The following is a 14,908-nucleotide window of genomic DNA, read 5'->3' as shown; positions in this document are numbered from 1 at the left end:
ACAGCAACACAATGTTACCTGACCACTTACTCTAATGTTAGTGCTTTCAAGTCAATGGCTGCTGGTGCTTCTTGAAATTAGACCTACTACTCACTAAACACATCTAAGGCAGACTGTATATCACCCTGATCATGTTTATTTGACCTCTCTCTTTCCTCTGGAATCTTTCCCTCCTCTTTTAAACATGCCGTTATAAACCCATTACTGGAAAAAAAACAACTCTTGACCCATCCAGCGCTACTAACTACCGACCTGTCTCTAATCTGCCTTTCATCTCCAAACTCCTGGAACGCTTGGTCTACTCTCGCCTTATCCGCTATCTCTCTGCTAACTCCATTCTAGACCCCTTACAATCTGGTTTCCGCACTCTAAACTCCACAGAAACTGCCCATAGTAAAGTCTCAACTGATCTCTTGGCGGCTAAATCGGACGGTAAATACTCTCTCCTGATACTTCTGGATCTCTCTGCTGCCTTTGAGACTGTAGACCAGCAACTCCTACTTAACATGCTCCACTCTATTGGCCTTAAAAACACGGCTCTCTCTTAGTTTTCCTCCTATCCCACTGACCGCTCGTTCAGAGTGTCATTTGCTGGTTATACTTCTTCTCCTTATCCACTTGCTATCGGGGTTCCTCAGGGATCAGTCCTCTCTACACAGCCCCTATTGGACAAACCATCAGCAGATTTGGCTTGCAGTACCATCTGTACGTTGATGACACACAATTACATACCTCTTCCCAGGACATCACCCCTGCTCTAATACAAAACACCATTGATTGTCTATCCACTGTCTCTAATATCATGTCCTCTCTCTATCTGAAACTGAATCTTTCTAAAACTGAGCTCCTTGTGTTCCCACCATCTACTAACCTCCCTAAACCTGATGTCTCCATCTCTGTGTGTGGCACTATCATAACTCCTAAGCAGCATGCCCGCTGTCTCAGGGTTTTTTTTACTCAGATCTTTCCTTTACTCCTCACATACAACCACTTTTACGCTCCTGTCATTTTCACCTCAAAAACATCTCCAGAATCCGCCCTTTTCTTACTGAGGAAACCGCCAAAACTCTCATTGTTGCTCTGATTCACTCTCGTCTTGACTACTGTAACTCATTACTAATCGGTCTTCCCCTCACCAAACTCTCCCCTCTCCAATCTATCCTTAATTCAGCAGCCAGGCTCATCTTTATGACCAACCGCTACTCTGTGCCAGTCACAGCACTTGTTGCCCATCCCCTTCAGAATTAAATTCAAACTTATTACTCTCACCCACAAAGCTCTCCACAGTGCTGCACCTCCTTACATCTCCTCCCTCATCTTTGTCTACCATCCTACTCGGGCTCTACATTCTGCCAATGACCTTACCGAACCTCCCACTCCCGTCTCCAAGATTTCTCTCGTGCAGCACCCGTCCTCTGGAATGTGCTACCCCAGACAATCAGATGAATTCCCAATATCCACTGTTTTAAACGTGCCCTGAAAACACATCTTTTTTAGACAGGCCTATAACATTCCCTAATCTGACTCCTTTCCATGGCCCTCCTTTTAGATTAGTCATCAGAATAAGATTCCCTCACACTCCTTCTCTTCATGTCCGTCATACACGGATACTGGCTGGTGACCGGCTCATGCAGCTTTATGTTACCACCCCATGTGTATAAAAATGGCTGGACTATTGTACAGAACAAACACTGTTACACTTTGTGTCTCGCTTATTTCCTCATAGATTGTAAGCTCTTGCGAGCAGGGTCCTTTCTCCTCTGTTTGAATTGCAAATTAACTTTGTCACTATGTAATGTCTGATATTGTTTGTTTCATGTTCCCTCTAAATTGTAAAGTGCTGCGTAATATGTTGGTGCTATATAAATAAAGATTATTATTATTATTTGCCATGGTTAATTTTAAATTAACCATGTCATATATTTTGTGTATGGCAACGTAAACAAATCAGTTCATATAGGCATTATTACTAGTGACGTGGAACATAGGACACTTGTCAGATCCCATGAATAGCAGATTAAAGAGATTTCTCTATAGTAACATCTTCACATATGCAGTTAACACATGTGATTGTAATACACATAGAATAAAGACAGACCTTATAAATCTTCATTGATTTAGACTCAAGGGTAAATTGGCTTATAGGGAAGATGATTATTATTATTATTGTAATATTAAAATATAGTCCTAAGGCCCCATGCACACGGCCGTGCCCGTAATCACAGGACGCGATTGCGGGCACGGACGGCCGCGGACAGCCGTCCGCATTTTCGGCCCGTGCTCTCATACAAAGTATTTTTTCTATTTACATTATGCTTGTATCCGGTTAATACAAAAATTGGCCCATATTAACCCCTTAATGACCGCCGATACGCCCTTTCACGGCGGCCACTAATGGGCTTTATTCTGATGCAGTAGCCTTTTCACGGCGCTACATCAGAATAAATAAACAGGGCAGGGAGCCGTTAAATGTCCCTGCTCTCAGCTATCAGAGGTAGCTGAGGGCTGGGGACATTCCTGCTTGAACGGGTGAGATCGATATTAGTATCGATCTTACCCGTTTAACCCCTCGGATGCGGCGTTCAATAGCGTGCACCGCATCTGAGTGGTTTTGGAGAGAGGGAGGGAGCTCCCTCTCATCTCAATGACACCCGGTGATAAGATCGCCGAGGGTCTGTGTCTCCGATGGCAGCCGGGGGCCTAATAAAGGCCCCCAGGTCTGCCTGTAATGAATGCCTGCTAGGTCATGCCAGAGGCATGTCCTAGCAGATGCCTGTCCGTTTAAACGGACAGGCAGTAATACACTGCAATACAAAAGTATTGCAGTGTATTATAAAAGCAATATAGGATCGCATATTAAAGTCCCCTAGTAGGAATAGTAAAAAAGTTAAAAAAAGTTAAAGTTAATAAAAAAAAGTAAAAAAAAATGAAAAGCCCACTTTTTACCCATACAAAATGCTTTACTATTAACAAAATAAAGCAAAATAAGTTACACATATTTGGTATCGCCGCGTCCATAATGACCCAGATTATAAAGCTATTACTATATTTAACCCGCACGGTGAACTCCGTAAAAAATAAAATAAAAAACAATGGAAAAATTGCTGTTTTCTGTGAATCCTGACAAAAAAAATGTGATAAAAAGTGATCAAAAAGTCGCATCTACTCCAAAATGGCACCAATAAAGACTACTCGTCCCACAAAAAACAAGCCCTCAGACAACTGCATCGGCGGAACAATAAAAAAAGTTATGGCTCTTCAAATATGAAGAAACAAAAACAAATCATTTTGAAAAAAAAACAGTTTTTACTGTGTAAAAGTAGTAAAACATACAAAATCTATACAAATTTGGTATTGTTGCAATTCTAACAACCCGATGAATAAAGTTATTGTGTTATTTATACCACACGATAAACGGCGTAGATTTGGGACGCAAAAAAGAGTGGCAAAATTTCAAGTTTTTTTCTATTCCCCCCCCCCCCAAAAAATGTATCAATAAATAATATGTATCCCAAAATGGTGCTATTAAAAAATACAACTTGTCCCGCCAAAAACTAGACCTAATACAGCTATGTCGACGTAAAAATAAGTTATAGCTCTTCGAATGTGACAATGGAAAAACTATAAAAATTGCTTGGTCATTAGGGCCCTGAATGCAAGCAGGCGGAAGGGGTTAAAACTTTCTGGTATTTTTTTCTATTTACAAGAAAATAAACGAGCAGGGAGATAATTATCATATACCGCCACACATATGCTAAGGCAAATGAACCTCAATAATGGGGATCCTGGATATCCACACTGGAAGTTATTGAATTTTTTGGTGATGTTCAAACTAGGTATGAACATTTATTTCAGATATGCTGCACTTTTCTAAGTAAAAATTAGCTTATCTATTCTGAGCTATTACTAAAAACTCAGATACAGTTGCAATAAAATAATTTATAGACAAAATATATTACTTCAGAAATTTGACATCACCTCAGTATGACAAGAAATTAAAGTTTAATATGTTAAGTTGCACTACAAAGTACATCTACAACCTCTTCCCATGAATATAAAGATGTATCGCTTTCTATCTACCATCATACGGCAGAATCTAAGTACGACAATTTCCTGCAAGCCGAGCACCTACTGCTAAGTCGGTGACTCCTAATGTTATTACTGTCAGCAATAATAATCACGGCTGCTCTTCAGAAGACAGAAAGGAAGTCCCCTGTAGTTCATGTCATCCCACTATGCTTTGCAATCAGAATAGAACAGGAAAAAACAGCATGTATCCTTTTCAGTTATCTGATCTACATGAAGGAATGGAAATGGAGCAGCAATAGACAATGAGAATATTATTACTCACTGTACAATTGTGATGATAATGTTATTTTTCTTTTTTTCAAGCAGTTATCTCGAATAGAAAAGTAACACATGGCTACGACGCCTATCATATTTCCATTTGATGGATCCATGTAATCTGTTAGTTAGTCAGGATGGATCTTCACAGGGGTGATAAAAATGACATTAAACAACATGTCTTTACAATAGAAGTATCTGGTAACCTGTACAAACTGCTCAGTCTTCATAGTCGGTGGTCACAGTAACAAATATAGGATAAGACAAAAGATGTTTCATATGTTGGGTCTTGTCTTTGCTTGACATCCTATTAGGTAAATACGTTTATAGAGATAAATGGAGCATTTGTTCAGGAGTGGTGTGAAAAGATAAGGAGTTCTCAGTTTCATGATTACTGTTTTTAATAGGAATAGACTTTTTACATGGATTAGCATTCATTAGCATTTTAAGGTAAATGCGTTGACTTGACGACTAAAATACACTGATTAAATTGGCAAAGGGCTGGACTTAATGCCATCTTATGTTTTATATTTAACACTTTTAGATTGCTCAGCTTCTCTAAGGGTCCTCCTACACGGCCTGACGTGGGCCGTGTAAACGAGTGTCGATCAACTAGACAGCTCGTTGATCGGCGCTCGTTTGCTCCTTCTGCAAGGAGCTATGTATGGGGACAAGCACTCATTACTACAATCGCTCATCCTCATACATTTCTAACATATCGGCAGCGCGTCTCCCTGTTTACACATGGAGATGTGCTGCCGACAACAATAATATTTTAGGCTTCAGAAATGATACAATCAGCCAATGAACAAGCGTTTGCTCGTTCATGGGCAGATTGTTGCCATGTTTACACAGGGCAGTGATTGTGAACGCTCGTTTGCCCCATAATTGGCTCTTGTAAAAGTATGCATGTTGACAGTTGATGGACTGAACATCAAGGACACACAGGTGCAAACCCAAAGAGTGGCTATTTGTGCCCAAAGGTGCCTTTATATGCAACCATTTTTCAAACTATAGATTGAACCATCAGTGCTTTGAAAAATTATTGCCAGAGATCTGATGTCCATCAGGATGATTCTCACTGTCAGTGGGGAGGAGCGATCTTGATCGATCATGTGCAAGAGGGGTTTAAAAAATTGTTGTGTGTAAAGGGACCATTATCTCCATAGTTTAATCTTAATTTCCAGACATACACTAAAAGGTTTATTATCTAGAAAGAAAAATGTTACAGCTTGAGGGCCTGGACCCCAAATAGAGCACCAGAAATATTTTATAAAGTCTCCTAATTGACACATACACAATATGGGCTGCAATAACGATATCTAGAAACAACATAACATAGATGCATAGCATTAAGAACATCACAAAGTATACAATGCCCAGTTAATAAGTTAAGATTTAATTGTGACAAAATGTCTAATTGCATTGAACTTACAGATGTAGCAATCATTAACTTGACATTGAACACATTAAATGCACTGTGACAAGAAACGTTAACTTGACCTTTCCAATGTCTTTTCAATGATGTTTTAATGGCTTTTGCTGTGTTAAGTAATAAGTTATCACGCTGCAGCAAGTTATCAGTATCAAGTTAACGTTTGCTACATCTGTGTGAATGAAACCTGTGATTTTAGTGTTTAAGTTGCTTTTTATAATAACTCTACTTGTATTGAATTGGCTTGTTTCCCAGATGAGGATAAAATACCATTTACAGGCCTACAATTGGAGTAGACAAGCTTTAGAAGTCTTTACCATGTGGGACAGTATAATAAGCGAAGGTAAATACTCACTGCTTTCTGTGTTTCCTGTCTTGCTTTCTTTTACTTTTTGGACTGGATAAGCTAGGAAAAGGAGCATTTTATTAACTGTAATATTTGAGACATAAAATGGCCATTTATAACATCCTTGTTACATGTCATAAAAGCTCAATAAAATCCAGTAAGCATTTTGATTTTGTATTTCCATCTTGCAAACACAGGATAAACATATAAGACTATACTAAACATAGGTTTTAAGAACATATACAAGTCGTAATAAATGTCAGTTTTTTAGTTTTGGTAGTGGTACCCTCAATTGAGAGTAGATAATGGTGAAGTAAGAGAAAATGTCTGTAATAGAACGCTCGTTGCCGATAATTGCCCTGTGTAAACATGGCAGCGATCAGCTGATGAACGAGCAAACGCTCGATGATCTGTTGATCGAATCGTTTTAAAAAAGTAAAGTATTATTGTTATCGGCAGCACATCTCTCTGTGTAAACAGGGAGACGCGCTGCCGACATGATAATAAACGTATGGGGACGAGCGATCGGAGTAACGACCGCTCGTCCCGATCCATAGCTCCGTGTGACAGGAGCAAACGAGTGCCGATCAACAAAGTCTCGTTGATCAGCGCTCGCTGCACCGGACGATTATCGGCAGGTGTAAACGGGCTTTTAGGAAGTTAAAATCCACCAAGAAATGCTGTTTGGGAATGTTCCCCATTTCCTCTAAACTAGGATCCATTTTTACTTAGAAAGAAAAAACATGTGCAGGAAAGTGGATCCTCTAAACGCAGTGTGAAGGCAGACTTAGGGTCCCTTCACACCAGCCAAATTTGTCCGTAACAACGAGCGACGTTCAACGAGACACCTCATTTGGTCCTTTCACAAAAAGCTATGGTCAGTAATGTATGGGGACGAGCAATTGTTACTACGATAGCTCGTCCCTATGCATTTTCATGATGTCGGCAGCACATCTCTCTGTTTATACAGGGAGATGTGGTGCCGACAACAATAATATTTTTTGCTTCATGTACAATACGATCAGACAATAAACAAGCGTGTGCTCGTTCATTGGCTGATCATTGTCCTGTGTAAAAGGGCATTAAGATAACCTTATATCTTATAATGACAGTATGTTGATGACAAAAAAACTTTGCAGCCATAATTCTTTGTTACGTAGAAGAAATTTATAATCTGTCCACCACAAAATAACCGATCTTTCCAAACTGATATGACAAGTGCTTAGCATATGATTAGGTTTTAAGATAAGGAGTCCACCTAAACTTTATTGGCCAGAAAGACAGTACATGCCCCCCTGTTTCAGAGTCTGTCTGGCCTTTTAATTACTGTATCTCTATGATTTACTTATTTCCAAGCAATGGTAAGAATAATTGGCTAGTGTGAATAAAGGAGATGAATGATAAAACTATGTGGGATTTCAATATAGGTTTAGTTACATAAGTGTACGTGTTCTGTTGCCATAAAACAAATATCCTTGCAAAGATCATTGTAACTGACTGTTATAGCCATACAGATTTCACTATGAATATAATGTTTGTTTTATAAAGAGCAGGAAATCACTTACTTGTGTCTTCTCTTCTTTGATGAAGACCTAGGGAAATCAGAAAACTGAATTTATTAATTCAATTTTTTTAAAGATGCAATATATTACAGACATCTTATAATACAGCAAATGACAATCTACTAAACAAAAACCCCAAAATATCTGTAAATTAGTACATATTGTATAGACAATCTTACAATGCTATTAGAGGCTATAGATTGATGCGTATTACAACAAATATAATTTATGCCATTAATGTATGATGGGTGGGGGTTATTTTTTTTAATCTAATCTTATGAAAAATTGTGCCCTGTTTTGTGAGAAAAAGATGAATTTTTTTTTTATATTGTACATTTATTCTAATACATTGTGATATGTGACATCTCTTAGTATGTCTTTAAAACTTATGGTCACTAGGTTATCTTTATACCTTCTGTCTCAATATATACTAGATTTTCACCACAACAAAGATCCCATTTTTTTGCTGATAAAAGATCCTGATGAAAATGTTTTTAAAATGTAAATGGTTGTCTTAGGAAGACAATTTTTACAACTGAAGACAGCCTGGCGATCTGCTGAACGAAAAAAAATAAAAGTCCAAAAAGACCCCCTTTTCCCATTTTTCCTCTAAAGTAAAAAATAAAAAAGTAAACAAAATTGGTATCGCTGTGGCCGTAAAAGTCTGAAATATTACAGTATAGCGTTATTTAAAGCACACGGTGTACGCCGTAAAAAATAAAACATTTCAAATGCCAAAATCACTGTTTTTTGGTTAACTTAGCTCTTAAAAATATGTAATAAAAAGTGATCAAAAAGTTTTATGCAACAAAAGATGGTACCAATAAAAACTACAGCACGTCCCGCAAAAAAAAAATTAAAAAAAAATCTGCCATCCCACTGCACAATCCATTAAAAAATAAAAAGAAGTGATGGCTCTCAAAATGTGGCGACACAAATTTTTTTTTTTTTAACTAAGAGTTTTTTTTCTTTAAAAGTAGTAAAATATAAAAACACCTATATAAATTTGGTATCACCGTAATCGTATTGTGCTACAGAATAAGGTTAAGTTGTTGTTTTTACCGCACTGTGAAAGCAGTAAAAACTAAATCCAAAAAACCATCAAGGAATCACAGTTTTTTCCAATTTCAGCCCAGAAATAAAGTTGTTTTTGTGTTCCAGTACATTATATGGCACTTTAAATGCTACCAATAGAGACTACAACTCCTCCCGCAAAAAAAAAAGCCCTCACACCACTATTTTGACGGAAAAATAAAAAAGTTATGGCTCTTGACAGGCGGGGAGTGACACTTGAAACTTAGCTCTGGGTCCTCCCATTTCTCTACATCATCTTTGAAATGTTTCTACACCTTGATTGGAGTCCACCTGTGGTAAATTCATTTGATTGGACATGATTTGGAATGACACACCCCTGTCTATATAAAGTTTCACAGCTGACAAAGCATATCAGAGCAAAAACCAAGCCATGAGGAGGAAAAAGAGATAGCCTGTAGAGCTTAGAGACAGCATTGTGTGGAGGCACAGATCTGGAGAAGGATACAAAATAATCTCTGCTTGCACAGTGGCATCCATAATTCTTTTTTTTTAATCTCGTTTTATTGAAGAATTGTAGTACAAATGCAATCATGACATGTACATAATACATAAGATAAAGCAGAGATTGTGTGAGACATAACATACCAATATTTCAAACAAAAAGAAAAATACATATATGTATTCAGATTCGGCAGTAACAAATACTATATAATGAAACAAATAGAACCTCATCCCATCAGCGTCAATTATGTGTCAATGACCGTCTAAGATCATTATAACAATGTGGAGTATACTGTGTCACAGCAGAGGTACACCAAGCATCCCATATCTTATAGAATTTGGCATCCATAATTCTTAAATGGAAGAAGTTTGGAACAGCCAGGACTTTTCCTAGAGCTGGCCGCCCCACCAAACTAAGAAATCGCTTTGGGCTTTGGTAAAAGAGACCAAGAACCCAATGGTCACTCTGGCTGAGCCCCAAAGATCCTGTGTGCAGATGAGAGAAACTTCCAGAAGGTCAATCATCACTATGGCACTCCACCAATCTGGGCTTTATGACAGAGTGCCCAGAAAGAAGCCTCTCCTCAGGAAAAGACACATAAAAATCCACCTGGAGTTAGCAAAAAAAGCACCTAAAGGACTCTCAGACTGCGAGAAACAAGATTCTGTGGTCTGATAAACCCAAGATTGAACTTTTTTACCTCAATTTTAAGCATCATGTGTGGAGGAAACCAGGCACTGCTCATCAACTGCCCAATACCATCCCTACAGTGAAGCATGGTGGTGGCAGCGTCATGCTGTGGGGGGGGGGGGGTTTCAGTGGCTGGGACAGGGACACTGGTGAGGGTTGAGGGAAAGATGAATGGAGCAAAGTACAGAGATATTCTTGATGAAAACCTGTTCCAGAATGCTCTGGACCTGGTCAAAGGTTCACCTTCCAACAGGACGATGACCCTAAGCACTGAGCAAAGACAACACAGGAGTGGCTTAGGGACAACTCTGTGAATGTCCTTGAGTGGCCCAGCCAGAGCCCTGACTTGAACCCAATCGAACATCTCTAGAAAGACCTGAAAATGGCTGTCCACCGATGGTCCCCATCCAACCTGACAGAACTTAAGAGGATCTGCAGAGAAGAATGGCAGAAAATCCCCAAATCCAGGCGTGCAAACCTTGTAGCTAGAGATGAGCGAACTTATGAAAATTTTGGTTCGGCTGGTTTGCCGAATTTCACGAAAAAGTTAGATTCGGACCGAACTAGTTCTGACCGAACCTGTAATTTCCGTGCGCCGAGCATGGTACTGTCCAGGGTGCTGAAAGAGTTAATGGGCTGCACTAACTCTTTCAGCAACCTTGACAGTACCATGCTCGGCGTGCGGAAAATACAATTTTAATGTAATAAAAAATTAAATAAAATACGTTCATACTTACATTCCTCCAATCACAGGCTGCCGCGGCCGCTGCAGCCAATCACAGGCTGCCGCGGCCGCTGCAGCCAATCACAGGCTGCCGCGGCCGCTGCAGCCAATCACAGGCTGCCGCGGCCTTTGCAGCCAATCACAGGCTGCCGCGGCCTCTGCAGCCAATCACAGGCTGCCGCGTCAGGAAAGCATCATGTGTGGAGGAAACCAGGCACTGCTCATCAACTGCCCAATACCATCCCTATAGTGAAGCATGGTGGTGGCAGCGTCATGCTGTGGGGGGGGGGGGGGTTTCAGTGGCTGGGACAGGGACACTGGTGAGGGTTGAGGGAAAGATGAATGGAGCAAAGTACAGAGATATTCTTGATGAAAACCTGTTCCAGAATGCTCTGGACCTGGTCAAAGGTTCACCTTCCAACAGGACGATGACCCTAAGCACTGAGCAAAGACAACACAGGAGTGGCTTAGGGACAACTCTGTGAATGTCCTTGAGTGGCCCAGCTAGAGCCCTGACTTGAACCCAATCGAACATCTCTAGAAAGACCTGAAAATGGCTGTCCACCGATGGTCCCCATCCAACCTGACAGAACTTAAGAGGATCTGCAGAGAAGAATGGCAGAAAATCCCCAAATCCAGGCGTGCAAACCTTGTAGCTAGAGATGAGCGAACTTATGAAAAATTTGGTTCGGCTGGTTTGCCGAATTTCACGAAAAAGTTCGATTCGGACCGAACTAGTTCTGACCGAACCTGTAATTTCCGTGCGCCGAGCATGGTACTGTCCAGGGTGCTGAAAGAGTTAATGGACTGCACTAACTCTTTCAGCAACCTTGACAGTACCATGCTCGGCGTGCGGAAAATACAATTTTAATGTAATAAAAAATTAAATAAAATACGTTCATACTTACATTCCTCCAATCACAGGCTGCCGCGGCCGCTGCAGCCAATCACAGGCTGCCGCGGCCGCTGCAGCCAATCACAGGCTGCCGCGTCAGGAAAGAACGTCGGACTGGAGGAAGAAGAGGGACTCGTCACCAAGACAACGACCGGGTACGTATGAAATGCTTTTTATTTTATTTTTAATCAGCAGCCTCTTTTCTCTATCAGTGATTGATAGAGACAAGTGGCTGCCGATTAGTATAATATTTTTGTAATGTTTTTTCTGCCCGCCCGGGTTTGGTCAAAACGTGTTAGGCCGAACCCGGTGAAGTTCGGATTCGCTGCGAACCGAACTTTTCGCGATGTTCGGACCGAAACCGGGTTCGGTTGTCCCGGTTCGCTCATCTCTACTTGTGGCATCATACCCATGAAGACTGGAGGCTGTTATGACTGTCCAAGGTGCTTCAACTAGGTACTGAGTAAAGAGTTTAAATACTTATGTCAATGCAATATTTTAGTTTTTCCTTTGCAATAAATGAGCAAAGATTACTAACATTCTGTTTTCACTTTGTCATTATGGGGTATTGAGGGCAGAATGATGTGGAAAAACGTAAAAATTTTTTTATTTTAGTACAAGGCCTCAACATAACAAAATGTGAAAATGCATTCCGAATGCACTTCCGAATGCATTGTGCATATATATATATATATATATATATATATATATACATATATATATATATATATATATATATATATATATATGAGAGTGCATCTCGTACCTGTTTCTCTTTTGCTTTTTTGAACTCTTCTTCTTTTTCTTTTTCACTGGGGAATGACTATAAGACCGTGACCTGGAGTAGATAAAGACTTATAGTGAATGAAATGTTAACATTTTCTGCATAAGAAACGATGACTAATGCTAGTTCCAACTCAATACTTTCAATTCTTCTAAATCCTCCCTGTTTTTCGATATCTAGGATTCATACTAAGCGTACATTAAAAGTTGCACCAGATTTAAGGGGTAACAATGAGAACAACAGATGGTAACCACTTGACTTCTTTTCTTTGGGCTCACATGTTGCTGGCACTTTATGGTGTTCCTAAGCTACATCCAGTATAAGGCCTCATGCACACGGTCCGTGATTATGGCACCGATGGGCCGCAAAGTGTCACCGCAAATCACGGACCGTGCACACATTGATTTTAATTAACCTGCTCATTGAATTCAATGCTACTCTGCAATTGCGGATAGTAGACTGCCGCAAATGCACGGTCGTGTGCATGAGGCGTTGAGGATCCAAAAGTCTGGATTTTAGAGGACCATTTTAACTAGGCATATAGTACATGTGGTCTATTATTCCTTATTTATTCTGCATATGACTTTAATAAGCAATGTAACAGTAAGCAAACAGAAATGTGTATTATATTTTATCATTTTCTTGCATGAAATCATGAAATGACTGCAGCAGTTATTTAATATATTTGTCCATTTCACTGTATACACCACCTAAGCCCCTCAAGCAGATTATGTAGTGTATATTTCTAAAATCAGGTCATGTGACATAACATAAGTATAAGTGTTTTGTGGTCTGTAGTACGAGACTAATACATTACAATGCAAGCCATCCAAGAGAACCCCATGCGAAACTTAGCCCAAATTTAGACCAACCTTTTTCTCTTTTTGCGATCTGATTTTTTTTTCTTCTTTTTCCCCTTGGGAGGTGATGAAGGGCTGAGTTGTTCTGCTTCTAAGAACCTATCACTAAATAAAAGAAAAGGTGTCATGATTCAAACCCAGAAACTCCTGTGTCCCAGGTAGTAGTTTTTCTTACTGAGCTATCTCAAATGCTGGACAGCTCCACTGCTAAATCTAGTGTCTAGGTTCTATTGATTCTTGCCTCTTGATATTTCTTGCCTTGATGACCTAATTAGTCTCACCCTTTTGGATTCCTATATAAACCTGGACGACCACTTCCTTTTTGCCAGACTATTGAGATTCCTGCCTGTAGTCTAGTTACTTGTTGCCTCTGTACAAACTGTTGCTTCTTATTAGTATACCGAACTTGGATTGTTTCCTGACCACATATTTGCCTCACACTACAAACTTCCGCTACATAGCTATGTACCGAAACTGGACTGTTACTTGACTAGTCTTGCTATTATCCCCCTCCTGACTGATCATTTCAGTCACTGGACTCTTAATCTGCTATGGATCTTGCCAAAAGAATGCCTTGAGTTCTTGATGGTCAAGTTATGCAGCTGAGTTATTTTAGCTTACTTAATTTCAACATTCATACATATATTCTTAAAGTGGAAAATATCATATACTATGAATACATGTTTTGCAATATACAGATGTAGCAAAGTTTAATTTGACTCTGCAGCATGATATAACACAACAAAAGCCATTGAAAAAGTCAAATTGAAAGTTTATCTCCACAGTGTATTTAACGTGTTAAGAGTCAAGTTAGAGATTGCTGCATCTGTAGGCATAGCATCTGTATGGATAGTAGTGGGATGATGGCAACTTAAAGCCCATACAACATATACTAGTACGGATGTAGCCAAATTTAATTTTAGCCTGATCTTTCTGCGGCGTGATATCACACAACAGAAGCCGTTGAAAAGTCATTGAAAAAGTCAAGTTAAAGTTTTTTGCCACTGTGTATTTATTGCGTTAAAAGCCGAGATAAAGATGGCTACATCTGTATGTCAATCAATACAGATCAAGACTCAGTCCATAAATTCCTTTTGAAGAAACCATGCAGAATATTATTGTTTTATTTAGCTATTGAATTCTGACTAAATGTCTTTATGATAACACTGATGTAGGGTTTAATCACTTTGTAGAAGCTTATAGCAGGTATTATGGACATTTTAAATACATTGCTACGGGGCTCAAGTAATGGTCCAAGGGACACGATAAAACCTGTATTATTTGCACAGTGGAACATAAAAGTATGGTGTAGCCACATCTTCAACTTACCATTTAGGAGCTATGTTAGCCATAAAGCTTTATTGTGTCACAGGTCTAAGGTTGAAATCTCAATACTTCTAAGGCTGGGTTCACTCCTGCGTTGCTGTCAGTGGCGGATCATCATTAGGGCGGTTCGTGCAGCCGCACGGGGCCCAAGGCTCCCAGGGGGCCCATGACCACCCGAACCGCACATGACTGCACGGGCCCCCTCATGCCTGGTGGCGTCGCTAGCACCGGAGGGGGCCCCGATGCTAGCGGCAGCCACATTCATCTGAGGACTCAGATACAAATGAATATTATAGGCTGCAGGCCACGTAAGGCCTGCAGCCTATAAGGCGCTGTGAAGACTCCCTGCACAGGCCGGCGTGATGAGGTATCGCATCACGCCGGTCTGCGCATGCGTCTAGTCCG

At 40.0% G+C, this 14,908-nt stretch overlaps 1 protein-coding gene across 1 annotated transcript in view; it reads right to left on the bottom strand.

The window, feature by feature from the left end:
• The window catches only part of SRRM4 (serine/arginine repetitive matrix 4), a 188,571-nt gene that overhangs the window by 78,212 nt on the left and 95,451 nt on the right, over positions 1 to 14,908 (bottom strand). Inside the window, exons 3-6 of the mRNA XM_075835462.1 lie at positions 13,190 to 13,282; positions 12,300 to 12,371; positions 7,691 to 7,717; positions 6,135 to 6,185 (exon numbers count right to left, since the gene is read on the bottom strand). Coding sequence (XP_075691577.1) covers positions 6,135 to 6,185; positions 7,691 to 7,717; positions 12,300 to 12,371; positions 13,190 to 13,282 — 243 coding nt within the window. The remainder of the gene's footprint in view (positions 1 to 6,134; positions 6,186 to 7,690; positions 7,718 to 12,299; positions 12,372 to 13,189; positions 13,283 to 14,908) is intronic.

This window comes from Rhinoderma darwinii, chromosome 1, assembly GCF_050947455.1.
Source record: "Rhinoderma darwinii isolate aRhiDar2 chromosome 1, aRhiDar2.hap1, whole genome shotgun sequence".
NCBI lineage: Eukaryota > Metazoa > Chordata > Amphibia > Anura > Rhinodermatidae > Rhinoderma > Rhinoderma darwinii.
This window is presented reverse-complemented; position numbering and strand designations above follow the sequence as displayed.